The sequence below is a fragment of the Sinohyriopsis cumingii genome, chromosome 16 (genome assembly GCF_028554795.1).
Source record: "Sinohyriopsis cumingii isolate HCF-2022 chromosome 16, ASM2855479v2, whole genome shotgun sequence".
Lineage (NCBI taxonomy): Eukaryota > Metazoa > Mollusca > Bivalvia > Unionida > Unionidae > Sinohyriopsis > Sinohyriopsis cumingii.
This window is the reverse complement of record NC_142976.1, coordinates 89,629,615-89,651,216: the sequence shown is the minus strand read 5'-3', so window position 1 is coordinate 89,651,216 and position 21,602 is coordinate 89,629,615. Positions and strand designations below refer to the sequence as shown.

General features: G+C 35.6%; 1 protein-coding gene across 1 annotated transcript in view; it reads left to right on the top strand.

Moving 5' to 3' along the window:
- Nucleotides 1-356: 356 nt before the first annotated feature.
- LOC149780971 (uncharacterized) overlaps nucleotides 357-21,602 on the top strand; it is a 35,630-nt gene continuing 14,384 nt past the window's right edge. Inside the window, exons 1-2 of the mRNA XM_089936253.1 lie at nucleotides 357-413; nucleotides 10,221-10,429. Coding sequence (XP_089792379.1) covers nucleotides 357-413; nucleotides 10,221-10,429 — 266 coding nt within the window. The remainder of the gene's footprint in view (nucleotides 414-10,220; nucleotides 10,430-21,602) is intronic.

Sequence of the window (21,602 nt, the reverse complement as noted above, 5' to 3'; positions counted from 1 at the left end):
AAACTCTAATAGCAATCATATAAACTAGTTTTCTTTTCTTTTTCAGTTCAAGTCAATCATATTTCTTAAAAGAGAGTTCATACCTATCAGGAAACTATTTTTGTCTATCTATAATTGAGATATTAGAATAAGAGATTGAAATAATTTAGCCCAAGACAAGAATATAACATTTCTGTTTTTACTCCTTTCGTTTAATGCCATCACTGCAGTAGCAAGAGGAAATTACTGCACACATGACTGTAGATGCCACATCAGATTGCTTGATCAATAGAGGATGTGCTGCAGTTCTGAGATTTACAATGCTCATGCATCTGCACTACCTCTGCAATTCTCAGTTAAAAGTATGTAACTCCAGCATGGATGAGACTGCACAAGATTCAGAAATCCTGTGTGAGATCTTCTCAGTACTCAAGGTCAGTGTTGACATGTTTCAGGGAAGACTTGAGGAAATCTTGGAAACATTTCTTCTTACAATCCTGAGTTCAAGCCTTCAGTCCACTGTAGATCTTATTTGGTAGTTGCTCCTCTAACATCCTGGTAATGTGGCTTGTATGTCTCATCTGTAACTTCATCAGTGGAATGTGGATGCATGGAATGTTTGCCTGTGTGAGAACTTAAGTGTCTAGAGCCATGTCTTGCCATATTATCCTCATCAGTTTCTGCAGGCGGCATCTGTGACGGTGGTTTGAATTTTGTAAAAATGTCAACAGAATAAGATATTTGAATCATACGTTATGCATTCCGTTTGCTTTATTTTAAATATTTTGTAAGAAAAAATCAACTTTCAAAGTTTTTAATGAATGTGTCATCTGGCTTATTTGTGAGTGGTCTCCCTTATACACAACTCTGGAACATATGCATTCTTGGAGTAAATATTTTTTTATTTCATAAAGGGTGTATATCATGTTCATCAGCTGTTTTTAAATGAGATAGAAGTAAAACAAAGTGATGGATTGATCATGAGCCATCATTATAAACTTGGTCATTGTTGCTTTCATGAAATGTGACTTGAAGGAATATGGAATACTGGTTGGCTTTAAAAAAAAGCGGCGAAACAATAACAAAACATACTGATTTCCATGTAAGAAGTTTCTTTTCCACGCTCACTTGATTTTATTTTAAACTCTCAGGATGTGAGTGGATTTTTTGTTTGTTTGTTTTTCTTTGGTGCCAGTTTAACTTATTCACCATGTCAGTTTGGATTGAAGTATTTGTAATATTTTTATGTCTTATATATGCACTGAATAATTGACAAATACAGCTTGCTTTCAATTTCAAGTTCAGTTATCTTATTCTTTTTACTTTACCTATTTTAGAGGAAGTTTAGCTTATGTCATGATTCTGTGTTACTCCAGAATCAGGGTTCTGTCCTTGAAGTGTAGTTTGAATTGTCCTTGAATTTTTTTTCACATAAACCTGTATGAACCCTGTAAACTTGCTTGGGCACTATATAGCAAGAATTGTGTTGATATGCTGTTAAATTCTAGAGTCAAAACACCTATTTTGATCATATATTTTGGACAGTTTGCACTTGAGATAAAGAAGACATCTATTCATTTTTGGGGTAGAAGGTTAAAGGTCAAGGTTATATTTACTGAGAGAAGCAAAATGATCCCACAAAACTACTTAGGTTCAGTACCACAATGCTTGATTAAACTTAGTAGATGGCATGCATTTGAGACAAGAAAAGCACCTGTTATCTTGCGATTGAGAAATCAAGATCAAAGGTCTCCAAGACCTCTAATACAAATCATAACCAAACTTAGCCAGCATTTGTGACAAGAAAGGCACCTATTGATTTTTGGATTGAGTTGTCAAATTTCAAGGTCACTGAATGAATGAAAAATGGGATCAAAAAGGTCGAAGTCATGGTCATTGTGACTCTTAAGAAAAATGGATTTTGTTAATAACTTTTGTTCAAGAGTAATTTTCTTTCACTTCAGGATAAGTAAGAAACATTCAGATTTGTTGGTTTGAAGGTCACATGTATGCATCATGGTAAGTCTAAAACGAAAAAAGATGATACCTGCCAGCCAATATCATTTTGGTGTAATGATTATAATTGCATAAATTGAATTATCTCTTATGCTCACCTGTGCATGGATTATCCATGTAGGTGCATTAATAGAAATAACATGAAATGGAGCAATGATAACTGTTTGTCGCTTCTAAACCCATATCCACAAACATCAACATGTATGGGATTAGATATATGAAATTGGCTTTTCAATCAGGCTCAGTGGAAATTTTGATAGTATACTGTCTTATACAGTTTTCATCGGTATATTCGATGTTTCAGTTCTGGTATTAATCCACTTGGATTTTCCCATTTGTGACAAGAACACAAACTAGTTGGATATGAAGTTATTAACAAAAATAAATCTAAATAAATCAATTTTAGTGTTATTTGACATTTGGACTTGCACTCATTTCTTTGCAGCATTAGTGGCTTTAGATGTTTAACACACACCTTATTTAGGTGGAACGGAAAATATCTGAGGGTTTTTCTCGGTGGATGTTATCACGAAAGTTGAGACATACCCTTTTATAGGCATCTATTCCATATATCACTTTTCACTTGTTTAGTATGGACCCTGGGACTATCCAATATATGGACAAAATACAACTGCAAGTGTCATTAAGGGTTAGTGCTGTTTGCTTAAAATTACTTAGCATCACCTGTCTTAAAAGACCACCCTAACTGCCAAAAATCATAGTCTCTCAAGACAGATTATAATACTGTGTGATTAAAAAATATATGCATTGAGAATTTTTTGGTCTCAAGACTGGTGGTATTTCAAATTGGTAGTCTCTCAAAATGGGTTTTTACTATAAAATGATCAATAATGACCCCACATTTTGAACAACAACTGAGACTCAAAGTCCAAATCTTTGATATTCTATGACAGTGTTTTGAATAAAGTTCGGATCATGTAAAATTCAGATTTTTCTTAACTATTGTTTCTATACCAGACTGACAAATTGCAGTGCTGTTTAAGCTATATGTCTTTACAATTTATAATTGATTGTTTTCAAAGAAAGGTTTTGGCTTATATTTTGATGGATTTATGCTGACAGTGTCAGATCTTTGTTTATTTTTGCAGATGACCAGACAAGAACTCAAGATGATATCAGGAATGACATCAAGTTGTATATGCGCATAGATAAAACTGTACGTTCCACAATATATTGTAACTCACAAAATATTCATCAATATAGTTTCCATGGATCTAGTGAGGAAACTGAATTCGGAAACTTTTTTGCACTATAGATATGGAGGAGTTTGTATTATGTATGCAAATGTTCAGATGGAATTAGACTATAAGCTTGTAAATACTGTTAGTCTTACTTTTCATTGAAATTATTACTAGATTGATCTGGATAAAAGTGTAAAAACGACATAACCCATTTTATTTTGAAGAAAGTTATAATGGTCAGTACAAAATTACTCTCTAATATATACTGATGATTGTTTATTTGACATAATGCACAAAAGACTCTATCATCATTTTAGCGATGTTTGTGCTGTTTTTTGTTTTTGTTGTTGCTCTTGGTACAATTGACATTATAATGTAACTATTAGTATTGTTTTTTTTAAATATATATGCAGTCTGTGTACTTGTCTGTTTTGATTGTCACAATTGTTTTATGTTGCATTGGTAAAATAAGTCAACTAGAAGTAGTGTTTTTTATGTTACCCAGACCAGTGGCATTAAAAAAGGTTATTGTACATTAAGAAGACCCAGCTCAAATTTGATTTTCACCATTTTCATAAAGGGTTTTATATAGTTGTGACCCCTGTTTGATTACAACTTTGGCTTTCTATTTAGATTTTATTCATTAGCTTTTAAAGAACTTAGAGTGTAATCAGATTTGGTATGAGGCTTTACATTTTATCCATTTTCTGAAAAATATTCTATATGTTATTGCCCTAATTTGACTTAGAATTTTGTTTTCCTTTTCATTTTGACTAAGTAACTTTTGAGGGACTTAATGAATTGAAAACAAATTTTATTTGAGATTTACATTGAAAAGATGAAGGTCAGGTTTGATTGCTATTATCAAAATTTTATGGAATTGTGACCCATGTTTGACTTGGAACTTTACCATTCCATTTTATTTCTGCTTCGGACCAGCCTGTGTCAGCAACCATGGTGTGTCCTTGGGCAAGGCACTTTACTCCAATGCCCTGGCATTAATTGAGCTAGACTTTTGTTAATGTGCCATGAAGCACCAAACCAAAAACCAAATTAAACCAAATCATTTCTGTTTAATAACTTTTGATGGACTTAATTGTATGTTATGTTTTTCTGATGCTTTTCTTGAAGAGGACATAGGTCAACTTTTTTGGATATGTTACAGGGTTTGACCCTTGTTAAAGTTTGAATTTTGTTGAATTTTATTACTAAATTTTCACTGAAAACGTTTGTTGGACCTGGTGTATTTGAGCCTGTTTCTACGGATTTCTTTGTATAATCCTGTCATGAAGGGCAGTGGCAGATGCTTTATCTGCTCGGAAAATGGACGCACCCGCCCATCCACGAGTCTCCTGCTACCTTGCAGGTTGGCTCTGCAGGTCGGCTTTGGTTAACCAAAGGCTAAGGGAGTGAACCCTAAAAGAAAATCCGGAGTGGAGACCCTAAGGCAGCTGGACGATGTACTACATCCCCTCTGGCATCTCCTTGGTCTGGAGAGGGATGGGCTCTGCCAGACGACTTTTGCCCAAGACACACTGATAATGCTGGACAAATCTGAGCTTACAATACCGGATCGGTCGTCGCCCGGGTCAACAAGGACCGCGCCTGCCGTTGTCCACGAGGACGGAGATGACAAGTGTGCTACTGGTACTATGCATACAATCAGAGCGAGAGACAACATTGCCATCGCCACCGGAACATTAGAACTCTGTCGCAAGTAGGAAGACTCCAAGAGTTGACACATGAGCTGGAACACTACACATGGCACATTCTGTGAAGTTAGATGGAAATCCCTAGGAGAACACCAAACCGAAGATGGGCATATGTTATACTATAGTGGGGAGTTTGACAAGTCCATAAATGGAGTAGGCTTCCTTGTAAACAAAGCCATCAAGGGATCTATGCTGGAATGCTGCCCCATATCTAGCAGAATCATTTTCATTCGTCTGAAAGCATCTCCCTTTAACATCACAATTATCCAAGTCTATGCTCCAATACTGATCATGATGATGAAGAAATAGAGGAGCTTTACAACAAACTACAGGGTATTCTAAACATGGTCAGTAAGAAAGATATCCTCATTGTCCAAGGAGACTGGAATGCCAAAGTTGGCAAAGACGCTCTAAAAGACTGGGAGGTACATTGTGGACCTTCTTGCAATGAGCTTTCCAATGAAAAAGGGAGACGGCTGCTCGAGTTTGCAAGCTACAACAACTTGGTACTAGCCAACACCCTGGGACAACATAAAGCTTCACGATGCTGGACATGACACTCACCAAATGGAACCCATCACAACCAGATCGACTACATACTGGTTCAAAACCGTTACCGATCTGGGATCAAGAGAGCAAAAACAAGGACATTCCCAACAACATTCCAGCTGAACTTATCAAGAATAGGGGAGAATGAATGAAAGAGCTACTAACAAAAATTTGCAACAAGATCTGCCAGACAGGTGAATGGACAACACAATGGACCCAGTCACTGATTATAACACTTCCCAAAAAAGGCAATCTCCAGCTGCGTCAAAATTACAGAACTATCAGTTTGATCAGCCATGCTAGTAAGGTAATGCTGAAGATCATCTTGAACAGACTGAATCCACAAGCAGAAGAAAAAATCGCTGAAGAATAGGCCGGGTTCCGGAGTGGAAGAAGCACAACAGAACAAATATTCAATCTCAGGGTTCTGTGCGAAAAGTACTCGCAACACCAACAAGACATCTATCATGTGTTCATAGATTTCAAAAAGGCCTCTGACAGACAATGTGTGGCATGAAGCATTGTGGGCCACAATGAAGAAGTATAACATGGGTCAAAAGTTAACCAATACCATCAAGCAGCTGTACGCCAAGGCTGCCAGTGCAGTAATTGCCCTAGGTGCTGTGGGGGACTGGTTCCAGACAACAGTGGGGGTGCGTCAAGGCTGTCTCCTGTCACCCATGCTTTTCAAAATCTACTTAGAGCGCATCATGAGCGAAGCCCTGGAAAACCAATGTGGGACAGTCAGCATTGGAGGGCGTAACATCACCAACCTCCGCTTTGCAGACGATATTGATGGGCTGGCTGGCAGTGAAGACGAGCTAGCCACCTTAGTGAAGAACCTGGATGAAACATCTTCCAGATTTGACATGGAGATAAGCGCTGAGAAGACAAAACTGATGACAAATAGTGGCAAACAAATCTCAGCCAATATTAAAGTCAGAGGACATGAACTGGAAACAGTGAGCCAGTTCAAATATCTTGGTTCCATAATCACTGAAGAGGGATCAAGAGCGGAAACTTTGTCCAGAGCAGCACAAACAATGGCAGCTATGTCAAAGCTAAGACCCATCTGGAGAGCAAAGTATATCAGTCTGAAAACTAAAATCAGACTATTGCGAGCTCTAGTCATCTCAGTCTTTTTGTACTCATGTGAGGCATGGACCCTGACAGCAGAATTACAACGAAGAATCCAGTCACTTGAAATGAGATGCTACAGAACCATCCTTGGCATCTCTTACATGGACCACTTCACAAGTGAAGAAGTGCGTAACACCATCAGGCGCGAAGTAGGCCAATATGAGGACCTCTTCACCACCGTCAAAAAGAGAAAGCTGAAATGGTATGGCCATGTCACTAGAGCCAACAGTCTATCCACAACAGTCCTGCAGGGCAGCGTCCTGGATGGCAGAAGGAGAGGTAGACAGAGAAGAAAGTGAACTGACAACATCACAGAATGGACCAGGATAAGTTTTGCGGAGACACAGGCATTGGCACATGATCGAGACAAGTGGGAACTGGTCAGATGTTCACCAGCACAGTGCCTCAACGACCACACTAGGTCATGAGACTGATGATGATGATGATGATGATGATGTCATGAAGTGTGCCCCAAAGCCATGTGATCTGATTCCTACATAAGTGCTGCTTGAGTGCTTAGTTTCTATATTGCCTTTATCAGCTGAGGTTATTAATTCTTCTCTCTCTCTCTCTCTTTCTGGGATGTTCCATCATTTTTCAAAACTCCATTTGAAAACCTAAACCAAAAACAAACCCCAAAGATCGAACTTTAACAATAAAAAAAAATGATGCCCTGTTTAAAACCTCTCATTTCTGTCACTAATTGTAGAAAAACATTGTTCTGTCCCAACTTGTAATCTCATTTGAATTTAAATGGTCCTGTCAGTCATTTTTAGTCACATATTGACCTTGTCGGAGTACTGAAACTGACCGTTTGAAAGTAGTTAATGATCGTCTCTTTGCTTTGGATTGTGGAACGATTCCAGCTCTCATCCTACTCAACTTATCTGCAGCATTTGACATAAAAGAGCAAGATATATTACCTCACTGTCTCCAACATGTATTTGGTATTTGTGATACAGCCCTACTAATGCTAAAGTCATACATATTCAAATGGACACTGTGTCTGTAAATGGAAAGCATTTCATTCCGTCTCATCTTTGTTGTTTCTTTTCATTTTTACACTCAGCTTGTTTCATGTGTCATGCTGCAGCATCTGATGTGTCACCAGATGGATGCTGATGAAATCAAAATGTATTAATTTAGTCACCCAACTGCAGTTGATACTACTATCAATGATGTAGAGAAGTTCACTTCTGATGTGAATTGTGGATGATGTATAACAAGCTGCAGATGAATGATGATAAAACTGATGCCATTTACGAAGACTTTTTCATTCTTCTCCTTTACCTCAAACAATAACTGTCTGCAACACCAACATTCAATTCAAGCAATCATTCTTGAACCTAAGTGTCACTCACAACAGTTATTTCTCATTGCACCAGCATGTCATGAACATGTAAGGCTGCAGATCTTGAGCAGAGATGCATCAGTTCCAGTCACCATTTTCTTTCTGTTGATGACACACTTGTGTATTCCATAGTTCTTTCTATAGTTGACTTTTTAATTCTCTTCTGGCTAGTTTGTCTTGATGCCTGCTGCAGAAATTTCAAAAAGTTCAAAACACTGCTGCACAGATAATCCTTGGAGAACCAAGACTCAAGCACCCATTGACTCCAGAATCAGCTATAAAAGTTCTTTTCTCTTCTACATTTTGATTGGCAACAGTCCAAATTACCAACCTGACATCAAGAATGTGTACATAACATAAACAAACTTAACACTGTTCTTCTGGTACACATATTCAGATTATTCCCACTGAAACCAAGTCTTTGCATGTTAGGGCCCAGCTACATGGAACCAATTGCTGCTTGCACTTAGACACAATGACAGCATTCTCTCATTCAAGAGCACATTAAAAACTCAACCCTTTCAGTTGCGAGAACAGATATAATATTTCTCTGCCCTTAATTAATTTCACCATGGCTTGTAATTCCATGATGTTGTGGTTTTTGTTGTTATAGTCTTGTTTATGTATGTTGGTGTGTGTTAGCTAGCATTATGAAGTGCCAAGAACTGTTAAAGATGAAGTGAGGCACTAAATCATCACTTTTATTTTTATTATTATTATTATTATTATTATTATTGAAACCAAATTTGGCACAAGGCCTTATATTACGAAGACCTAAGACAGGTTGGATATTTACTAGTGTCTTTGAGAAAAGTGTGTGGAGTTGTGGCCCCTGTTTCACTTAGAACTTTGCCCATTAATTGTATTTTATTGGCATGAGTATCTTGTTATAGGTAGGCACATGTTACATTTATTTTATTATATTTGTCATTATGTGGCCTCTTCTCAACCATGTTAAAATTTGAAGTACAATCGGATCCCATTTGCTAAAAAACACATGGCTCAGACATCCTGTAGCACACCGACTGGTGTGCAAGATGCAGAAGAATGTATATAATAATATTGATTCACATAAAATTGAGCTAATGATCTCATGACCTGATTTATTACTTCCTATGGAGGTTTAACCTGTTAAGATTCAGTAATACATTTTTATTATAGATGTCATGGCTTAATTCAAAGCAGAAACATGTGGTTCTGTGGAAACATAATTTCCTGATTTTATTTACTGTAAAATCATGTACATTTTTACTTGATGATAATCCTATGTTTTGCAGCATTTGGAGTCTCTGCATTTGCCTTCGTTCTGATCCTGATATATTTCCCAAACAAGCCTCCCTTGCCACCCAGTATGCATCAGTAGAGAGACTGGACTTCTTTTCCGGTTTTAAATGTCTTTTCAGGTAAAACAAGTGTAGTAGAGTGCTCTGTATCTTGCATACAATGAAGGAATAATTATGTTATTAATATAGCAAAATTAGAAAAGTAAATATGGGTATAGAAGGATTAGTTATTTTTATGATACTTATCGACAATACATGTGTCAACATTGTGAGCCCCATAAGTGGGGTTCTCATAAGCTGCCTCAGTAAAGCCATTTCTAGGCACTGGCATATCTGATCAATATATACTAGGAAGCATTCACTCAGTTTTCACTGCCTGTAAAGCAGCTACTTGTTTAGGGTGGCTGTCACTCTGGTTCTCTTACTGTGCTCAGCACTGTCAGTAGTTTTCGGTTCCATAAGCATCATTTGAACTCAGCCATGCTAATGATTTAATTATCCTCAATAGGCATTTAATACTATTTGGTTATTGTATAGAGACTGTTTTGTGTCACATGAGAAATTCCAAATTTGGATTTGCAAATGCAGCTGTAACAAAATTATTTTACCAACACCATCCATGACACTGTTTGCGATTGATACATCTCGAATAATAAATTTGATGTTTGTACCTATGATAGTTGCTTTGATTAGGATTCCAGCAACACTTAGTCCTACATTGGTCATGGCATTGCTTCCATAAATAGCATCTGCAACCACCTACATGTGTTTGCATTTTGCAAGCAAAATTGTCCTGCTTTGCTTATTTTTTCGTGCTCTGTTGGGTTGTCTCATGGTAACTTTGCTTGGCAGAAACTCATACACACTTGCATGTGACGTGGGGCAAAGTCATGAGGGTTGTTGAAGGCTTTGACCTAGATCATTTACTACAATCTCAAACTGCTGTATTATATTGCTGATAATGTAGATGCTTTTGCTTATCCTCCAGTGTCTTCCACTTCAAGATTATGCAAATGGAAGCTTTGCCGTATCCTGTGGACCACTGATGAACAACCAGATAAATCTGGCAGTTGAAATTCCAAGGAATGTATTGTCTTTTCGTCATCAGACAGCCTCAGTGGCAGGAGTTTCATTTGAGCCTGCATGTCTAGATTTAATAAACAAGTCCACAGAAACAAACAGTCCATGCAAGAAATGGTGAAGAAAATTGATTTGATGAGAAGACCCACTGCTCTAAAAAGTCAGGAAGAGAATTAGAGAATTTTCTCACAGCAGTACAAGCATGGTTTCCTTCTATGACAAGAGATGTAACTCAATCTCACCTAATCTTCTAAAGCATTTAAAATAACATGGATAGACCCCTCCTACTCCCCCCGTTACATCCTACTAGGAGGGCATACATCCTGCTCCATTTTAATATCCCTGAACCAAGGGGAGATCACTTTGGGTCTTGCAGGATTTAATTTGCAAGGTAGTGGTTGTACTCATAAAGTATTATGTTTAGGCAAGTATTAGTGGTGAAACATATTTTAGTCCAAATCTTTTTTCCAACAACAGCAAAAAAAATTCAGAAATGGAGTTGACTTGTAAGCCAAATATATTCTAAATCTTTGTAGCGAAACAAAAGATCTGCTACTCTAAACATGGTGAATGAAGATTGTGACTGTTGATAAGAGTGTGTTTCAAAGCTAATATTATGAAAACAACTTGTATGAGTTAATTAGTCATTGTATACACTAATTTAAATACATCTGAAGCATTTTTATAATTGATACTAATAGAGTTACCATTTTGTGTTGGCAGATTTCATAGTAAAATTCACCCAGACTTTAACATATTAAAATCTCATCATTGAAGCATATGTAATCAAGGGGTTTAATTTGATTTTTTTGTTGTTGTTGTTGTGGGGTTTAACGCCATTTTTCAGCACACGATAGGCTATATATGGCGGCCAGTATTAATGGTGGAGGAAGAACCCGGGAAAACCCCAGAAAGAACCACCGACCCACGAGAAGCTACTGGCATGCTTTCTCATATACCTACATTGGCTGAATCTGAGACTCGAACCGGCGCAGACAGAGGTGAGATGGCAGTGATCCGTAACGGAGAACGCTTTAGACCACTCGGCGGTTTAATTTGAAAGGGTATGATTGATACTAATGACAAGTATATGTAGTGTATATAACAAAACTTTGTCTTAATTTTCAGACACAAGATAAACGTTTTTTAACTACGGTTTATCATCTTATGAACTTACAACGGTGACTGTGATATAAACATAAAGGCATTAGACTCTGATCCATCATTCATTTATGTTAATAGGATGGGATGCAAATTACAAGTGTCTGCATTGGGAATTAAACATGTTTTGTCTGTCTTGCATTCTGGCATACATACCACTAGACTAGAAGGTGCAGGACAGCTAGGCTGGTTAGTAAGTGGTCTCGTATACCTAGACCATTACATACAGTTGAAAACAGTTTTTATCTATACTGGAAAAGTTGAATATCATAATATGTATTCATGGTTATTGATTTACAGAAATGTGACATTCTGGCAGATATCAGTGGTGTATGGAGTGTCTGTTGGTGTCTACAACTGCTGGGCAGGAGTGCTGGACGTCAATCTTAAAAGCCATAATATCTCGGAGGTTTTTATGACACAAGACCCCATATTCACAAAAACTTCTCATCCTGATGCACAAATTAAAAGGGCCTTTGTATATATTACCCCATGCATTGATAGAGGCTTGAGTGCATAGTAATTGTGTCTGATTATTCATCTATCTTTCTATCCATTTCTACTTCACAATCTCATAAATCAACTTGTCCCTCAGTATTTGATGGATTGCCATGTCAATTAGTAAATATTATGATAATAACTTAAAGTTGCACGTAGAGATAAATCCCGTTACTCTAGTTGTTTTTGTAGAGTTATTGCCCTTTTGTCTTGTAAAATGATGCAACCCCATTAGTCAGCAATTTTTAGTGGATTTCCACAAAAGTGGTGAATATTATTTTCATCACCTGAAAATATGCATATGAACAAAGCAGATTGTTCCAGCCATACTTTTATTATTGCCCTTTTTATCTTGCATCTTAATGCAGTACCAATATTGGTAACACAACTGGTCAGGGCTGTTCCATTAAAACATACATGGGACCTGTGCACAGCACTTTTAAAAACATATATACCAGCGTGGTTGGATTCAAAATTGCTTCTGTCCCAGGTTGTTTACTCAATAAAATTGCTTCTACAGGTGGTTGAAATAACTGGTTTGGTAGGTCTGTATAAAAATGGGAGCTAAACATAATATAAAAAACTTCCACTTTAAATATCCAGTCATCAAATTTATATTTTATGTTATGCACGCTGTATTTGTTCCCATCAAGAGTATTCGGAAGACAGTAAAACATTGTTATTGGTCAGATATAAATAGGTTGGAGAAAATGTACCACTTGACCCTGCATTTGTAGTTTTAGAAAATGAAAATCTATGTCTTTATTTTCTTAATCACGAGGAAAACTAGCATATTTTTTAATAAATCTCCTTATAAAATTGAAGTATAAATTCTGCGGCCACATTAATTTTAGTTTCATGAGACTTGTTTTGCTTTATTCGGATCCGATGCACGCTGCAAAAAGAACTGAATGGAGCCGTATTGTGACAGTAATGGCGGTGAAATAACTTTCAACCGGGGTAGAAGTCAGTATTTGGTTGAGAAATCAAAGCCTAGAGAAGTACTTGGCAGCTTTAGAGGTAAGTTCTGTTATTTGTTTCAGCAAGCTAATCAAACAGTGTTAAAAAACTAGTGAAATTCCGTTTATTCAATCATTACAAAAGTTGTCATAGATTTGCACTTTCCAATTTGTTTTTAGCCTCTTACCAATTTTAAAAATGAAATACATCAAGAAGAGAAGTTTTAAATAAGTGCAGTGCATCATTTTCAATTGTCCATTGAGAGGGCAGTCAACCATTCTGTGTACTGCACTTGCATATTAAGCGGGTCTGATCATGGCCATACATGTTGTGCAAAAAGGGAAATAAGTGTCTTCCCTTGTAGTTTTTTATGGTACATATATATAACTGATAGGTTAATTTTAAGCAACTGGATTAGCTCTTTTGTCCTCTCTGGTTTCCAGGATGGATGATGCATTGTAGTAAGATCTGTCATCTGCATCCAGTAATTGCAATGTACAATGATTTTAATATTTTTTGAAATAATGGACAAATAAATATGTATGGAATTAGTGAGATTATCAAACACGGTGAATGATCAAACCTGTTGCTTGATCATGCAGATATGGAAACCGTGTTACTAAAGAAACTCTTGTTTGATTTGAAATGCAAACAAATTGACAGTGTTCGAATGGGGATACTAAGCAAATGTATATGTTCGCACTGGGGAGGGGTTAGAAAAAGTACACCCTGCAACTGAGTTGGGATGAAAAAAAAAACTGTTTTCAAATGTCCTAAATGGACATTTTCATTGATCGAAATTTCCTTACATATCGTTAATTGCGGTGCCCTAGGAATGTCGTTTGGAAAGAAAATGTAAAAAATTGTATGAGCTATTTTTAAATTTGATATTTCATAGTGTTGATTAAATTTCCAGGTCCTATCGACTGTTTTCAATGATAAAACGAGCGATACATCAACGTTTCTATTACCAATTTTGATCGCAATTTTCTTCAAGTTCAAAAAATAGGGATACATTTTTGGGGTATTTTCGGGTTTAAAAAATGCGACCCACGCCTGACACCGCGTTACAAGCGGGTTCGCGAGTTATCAGGGCACGAGTTATCGAGGGAGTGGTGTACTACATGCACACCCGATAACCAAAAATTTATTAAAGATGCAATAAAACCTATTTGTCATAGCCAGCAACAAACAACTGATAGTATTTGCAACTTTCCAATTTGTTTTTAGCCCCTTACCAATTTTTAAAATGAAATGCATGAAGAAGAGAAGTTATAAATAAGTGCAGTGCATCATTTTCAATTGGCCAATGAGAGGGCAGTCAACCATTCTGTGTAGTGCAGTTGCATATTAAGCGGGTCTGATCATGGCGATACAAGTTGTAAAAAAAGAGAGATAAGTGTCTTCCCTTGTACTTTTTTATAGTACATATATACATCTGATATTGTAATTCTAATAACTACATTAGCCCTTGTGTTTTTTTCTGGTTTCCAGGATGGATGATGCATTACAGTCAGAACTGTGTCATCTGTATCCAGTAATTGCAATGTACAGTTTTTAATATTTTTGAGATAATGGACAAATAAAAATGTATGGAATTAGTGAGATTATCAAACACAGAGAATGATCAAATCTATTGCTTGATCATGCAAATATGGAAACCGTGTTACTAAAGAAACTCTTGTTTGATTTGAAATGCAAACAAATTGACAGTGTTCGAATGGGGATACTAAGCAAATGTATATGTTTGCACTGGGGAGGGGTTAGAAAAAAGTACACCCTGCAACTTAGGGGGGATAAAAAAAGATATGACTGTTTTCGAATGTACTAAATGGACAGCCCCTTATCCTCACCTGGAACAATAACTCATATTAGGCCAGCAGTGATGATGAGACCAAATAGCCTCAGTCATTTGTTTGTATTTTTTTAATGTTAAGGTTGGAATGGCAGCATGAAATTTTAATAATTTTTTTATTTTTAATTATTTTTTATTTTGCTTTAGATAGTACAAAATGTTAGTCAGAAACTGAATAGGAATTTTTTTTACCATTTTTACCATATAAATTTGATAATGGGTAATCTCTGGACATGTCCTTGCACCAAACTGTAATATCTCTGGCACACACACACACACACACACACCGCATTATGAATATATGATATAAGCAAGGTGCTGGTAAGTTTTTGTTTTGCCGAAAACAAATGATCGCTTCACCGTCACTTTGATCACCGTATCGGTGTAACAATAATTAATCAAAACTAAAAGTTTCTGCCGACCTCTCCTCACCATACTCTTTGTATCACGTTTTGTCATTGTTATCTATGACCTTCAAAGAAAAGTCATAAGATGCATTGATATTATTCCCAAACTAAGATCTTCGTATCATGCATATTTCCTATCTTTTTTAATTTTAAAAATACCTTTTAAGGCTGTTGCTGCTGTTGCTGGATTTGTTTTGCTTTTATTTGCAAGATACTTTGATCCCTACTGAGGTTTCCAAGAGACAAAACTGTAGTAGATATTCAGTATATATGACCTTTAATTTTGATATGTGCAAAAAAAAAAAAAAAAAAAAAGAAAAAAAAAATCTAAAATTGACCAAAACTTTCATGAGAGGATTTCATGAAGAAAAAGTATCTCTCTTGCCGGGGCCCCGAGTGGCCGAGTGGTCAAAAGCGCAATTGGTTACGGATCACTGCTATCTCACCTCTGTCTACATGGGTTTGAGTCTAGTATTCGGTCAATGTGGGTATGTGAGAAAGCTTGCCAGTAGTTTCTCGTGGGTCGGTGGTTCTTCCCAGCGTTTTCCCGCTTTCTTCCTCCACCATTAATACTGGCCGACATGCATAGAATATCGTATGCTGAAAAATGGCGTTAAACCCCACAACAAGAACAACAATCTCTCTTGCCTGATGTTTGCTAAATTCATTTTACTCTTCATGAACCGATTCAGTCGAAATGAGTCATAAGAGGAAAGAAAAACAGCAAAGTATGTAGAAAAATTAAATATATTTAGGATTTCAAAAGGACAGTTAGCGGAATTGGAGCCATGCTGTGCCTGTGCGTTCATTGGACAAAATAAATGTCCTGGATTTGAACACATGTAACTAATACGTTAACTACATGACGAATTAAAGATTAATCATCGTCATCATTATCAAACTCGCTGTCGTCATTATCTTCTGTTTTATTATTATTAATAGTACTTGAAGTAGTAGTCTTGCCATTGGTCCTGTTGATATTATTATTATTATTATTATTATTATTTTCCTTGTTCTTGTTGCTGTTCTAGATGTTATTTTATTATAAATGTCAACATTGTCATCTTCATCATCATCAACATCATCGTCATCATCATTTTATTATTATTATTATTATTATTATTATTATTATTCCTCTTCATCTTCATCTTCTTCTTCTTCAGATTGACACTAAGATTGAGATTTAGACCAGATTCAGATTCAGAAAAATAGAGGCTCACATTTAACATAAACAAATTATTCTGTCGTGATTGGATTATATACAATAATATAATGACGTCACAATAGCTTGACACGTGACGTTGAGATCAATCTTTTGCTATTGTATCTATAGAACAGGAAGCAAAATAAAACTGGAGAAAATTCTTGTACCCGATTTTTTGGTTTGTAAAAAGGATCGAGAGGTGTAAGTATTCCATATGTATAGATACATGAACAGTCAATTATTGTTGTTGCTTAATGTTTAGCATATACTTAATGTTTCCATCACAAAATACCACGCAAGTTACAGCTATACCCATGTGTAGTTTATTGCCTCAGTAGATTATATATACATTTATTTTTTAGGCGTGTTTTGTTTCTGGAGTTTTTAATTGAAAATAATAATATTATTATTATTATTATTATTATTATTGCTGTTCTTGCTATTGCTGATGCTGTTGTTTGTTTATGAAGATGTACGAAATATTTGAGTCTGGACATAAAATGGCTTCTCCTCACCACACACATTGTATCAGGTTTTGTCATTGTTTTTCTTTGATCTTCAGGCAAACGTTGTAACATTGGTTTCTTTTTATTTTTAACAGTTTTTAATAGTTTGGTTTGGATTTTTTACAAGATGTTTAGATTCATACTGAGATACCGAGAAATCTAACTAAACTGGATATTTCATGGATATAACCAGTCGTCTTGATATAGAAATCAGCACCAAGAAATCTAGAAATTCTTAAATTAATAGAGTTAAATGATTAATCCAATATGAAGCGAACATAACTTGATATCAACAAAGTTTTTATTAGAAAAATTCATATGACTTTACTAATGTTTACCAAGTTCTTTATCATCTGCATGAACCGATCCAGTCAAATTGAATCATAAGAGGAAACAAAAACCAAAAGTAGGCAAGAAAATAAATCCGTTTCAAAATTTCAAGAGGACACTCTAGCCAAACTGGAGCCATGCTTTGCATAGACGTGCTTCTGATAAAAGAAATGTCCCACATTTGTATACAAAATAACTATTACATCCACGTCATGAGTAGAGTGAACTTTCCTGAAGAGATAACTTATGCACAAATCATCATCATCATCATCATCATTTTGTTCTTCTTCTTTTTCTTTTTCTTTTATTGTAACTATTAATAATAATAATCATAATAAAAATAATAACAATTATTTTACTTCATAATAATGATAAATAATAACAAAACTTTATTTTTATCCGACTCTTTAAGAATCTGATGTATTTGTAGAAACATTATAAAATCTTTGTCTGACTAAAGAAGGATGTCCATGGAGGATAAAATATTATTCTCTTTGAAACATGTTATAGTTAATTTCCTTTTGGAACATGCATATTGCTTTTAAAAAAATACTGCTTCCTACGTTTCCAACAATATTAATTCCCAAATAAAACCAAATTCTTGTCGTTCGCACTTCGTTTTGACTTTGTTTGAGAAGAGTAGCTTAGATTAGGTTTATCATAACTTTGTTGGTTTTGTAGGGTTTAACGCCATTTTTCACCGCAAGATAGGCTATACATGGTGGCCAGTATAAATGGTGGAGGAAGAATCCGGGAAACAAACGGATAGAACCACCGACCCAGGAAAAGTTATTGGCAAGCTTTCTTACATACCCACATTGTCCGAATCGGAGACTCGAACCCACGCAGACAGAGGTGAGATGGCAGTGATCCGTAACGGTGAGCGGCATAACTTGCTTGTGCATTAAGATGTGAAAGACAGTCATGTGCAATGCATAGTAGAGAGGAATGGGATGGTGTTTGAAGAAAAGCATGAATTTTAAAGCGAAATGGATGCTCTAGAAATATTCTAATATCAATTTGGTTCAAATAGATTCATCTTACTTGATCAAGTCCTGAAAGAAACATCGGACGTAATTCGCCAACACTTAGTCCTGCAATGTAAGACATATCACAGGTTGGTTTTGTTTTAGTGCTATCCCACCCATCCACCCCAATAAATATTGTAAGCGACCTCTAATTCCTGTCTGCTAGGGATGGTTAATTGAAGAAATTCCACTCAACAGTAAAGTCAACCAAAAATGTTTAATGAAAGTAACATAGCTAAGAAACTGGAAAACTGTTACCAGTACACAATATTCATTTGGAATAAGACAAATATACTCCTGAAACACTCGTTGCTTGCACTCTTGTATTGTAACAATTTGATACTGACATTAATTTCTGATGTCTTGTTCCAGGATCTTTTCAATAAAATGTCTCAGCACATAATAGTCCGTTTTAATGTTAAATAAATTAAATAATAATTAGAAATCATAGAGTGACCCTAACAGACGAGAGTTGAAGATTTGCTTTGTATTCGTTTAACCCAGGTTACCAATGTGGTGGGAGATAACTGCACGATAATTCTGAAGATTAATTTACTTACTCAACATTTCTACGTAATTTTCCAGAATGCTTGTCTCTGCATATTGTTAAAAACACGGACGTTTAAATATTCCAGGTATTGCTTATTTTACTAGCTTTTTACCTAATTAATGTCCACATAATTCAGAGTATTATTATTACTTTGTCAGTCCTATACTATTATTATTATTATTTAGCAATTTATATATGTCATTACCTAAAAGGAGTATTGGACTTCACAGACGTTATTATCGTTTTGAAGTTTACCGCGCAGTTATCTGACAAGTACCGTCTTCCACTCAAATATATAACCTTCGGTTTTATACCACGTGACAGTACTGAACCAATCAGAAATGGCAGACCGAATCCGCCAACGAATCAGATGTGGCAAACTGGCAAACCTGAGTCTATCGCAAATCTTGCGATATCGATCACATATGAATAAGGTTCAATATATTCCAACATATAAAATATTCTCATATCTTATATCTTATTCTGTACAAAACTCTGAGACAAAAACTCTGTATCCTAATATTTCTATATAGTTTTCAGTAGTAAAACAACAGTTCTCGAATGGATAAACTGTGGCAAACCAATGACAGGGTATAATGATACTAACAGAATTGCGGTTGCTGGGGAGGTTGCTACTATGCACAACACAAATTACATTACTCAATAAATCTAACAGTTTTTATATAAAGTCGGTATATTTAAGATATTACTTTCGGCAATAAGTTCACTGTGACTTCATCTAAGTGTAAATGTATGTGAATCACATACCTGTAATATCTAACCATCGAGGTCATGGGTCACAAACGAACCAAGATGGCATCCATAAGAACTTGACTCGATCGTCGAAAAGTTCGTTTACCGCGAAACACGAACAACCTGAAACTTCATATTTACTACACGTGTCGTGATGTTCACATTAAGCAACCACATGATGGAAAAACACATCTGGTATTAAATGAGGTAACACAAGCATGTAATTTGTGCAAGAAACGGTGATGAATGTAAAATGTCAAACCTTGACAAGCGAAGTGTAATATAATGATCAACATGGTAATAGCTAAAACGTATTGACAGAGATTTCCAACCTACATAATAAATATGGGATTACCTAACTAGTAATTCAGTATAATCTGACTCCATGGACCGCAGGAAGTCTGAGAACATGCCTATGAAGTGGCGCATTATCGAAAACAGGGAGCAGTTGTACGTAAAAATTCATGTAACCACAAAGCAACTAATTTGCCATAACTGCATGCTCCTGCACTGCCCTAGGTCCAATGAGCTAAACATGCATTACTAATATCTTAAAAGAAACATCTCTAATAACATATGGAGAATTCACATACAGTAGTAAAATCCACCCCAACCCCATTATGGTGCAGAACTGGTTAATCATGAGTCAATTACAATATATTGGGTAGTGTTTCTTAAGTTGTAGGGCTAGCAACCACTGAAAAATATGTTCGGAACTCATTTCGTTTACATGACATAATATGGCGCTATTCGTGACATAGTCATCTATTTCAGATGAAATCGTTGAATTCATTTTGACTCAGACGCTACACCTTTCAATTGTTGCACTTTAATATAGTTCTTGGATATTTTTTGCGTTGTTCTATAAATAGGAAAATTAATTCGTTTAAGTTTAACCATTTATTATTCAAACAGCAACTGTCCTTCCGAATAAAATAAATATTTGACTTTAAAAAAAAACAACATTATCTTTAACACAGAATGTATATGCATGTGCTTCATGATGTCACACAGAGAAACATTGAACAGTATGCTTTACTTTAAGCATGATTATGGATGCAGATATTCCAGATTTACAGTAATGTATTTGTGACCGGATATTTGCGTTATTCACTTTGGAACAGTAGACTATAGAAGACATAGATAAATTTAGAATTGTATCACAGGATAAGACCATTTTACGTCGTGGTTGGATAATGTTTTTTTTCAGCTTGGAGGCTGGTTTATGTCGACATTTTTCAAAGAAACAGGTTTATTTTATTTCCTGTAAGATGACATTTAAACCACTCTTGTATATAGGATGGATTCCATATCACAGGTATACCCCACCCCTTTCCAAACGCAGGCTATCAGTTGACCAATTCCCTTCGTTTTATTTGTTGTTGTTCTTTCTTGAAGTATTAACTCCATTTTGCAGCGCATGATAATCTACACTTGGCGTAATGAGCTCATGTTGGGGTTGTCTAATGTTGAAAAGCGCTTAGAGCTTCTAAAGATTAGGCGCTATACAAAGTCCTCATTATTATTATTATTATTATTATATAATTATTATTCAAATATTACAATTTTAACATTATTGTTATTATTATCATCATCCTTATTATCATCATCATCCTTATTATTATTATTACTATTATTATTATTATTATTATTATTTGCATTGAAATGTCAAGAGAAACAAAGACTTTTTTCATATTCATAATTTTAGCTGCTTTAAATAGTAATGCTATTAGTGTTGTTAATAAGAGAGAAATCTAATCAGATAATTGATAACAGTCAGCTGTTATGGCCTCAAAGTAGATCATTGGAGTGACATGTTTGTTTAAGCCTATAAATATATTTGGGGCAGTTGGAATCCTTCACTTTGATAATCGTGTATCATTAATGGTTTATATAGTGAAAGCAATAACTTTACACTTGACTGTTGGAAAAGAATACTGTATGAATGCACATGTATATAATACAATTACACTTTATTATTGGACAAAGATACTATACGAATATATGGTTAGACAGGTATGATAGGTGTGGCATAATT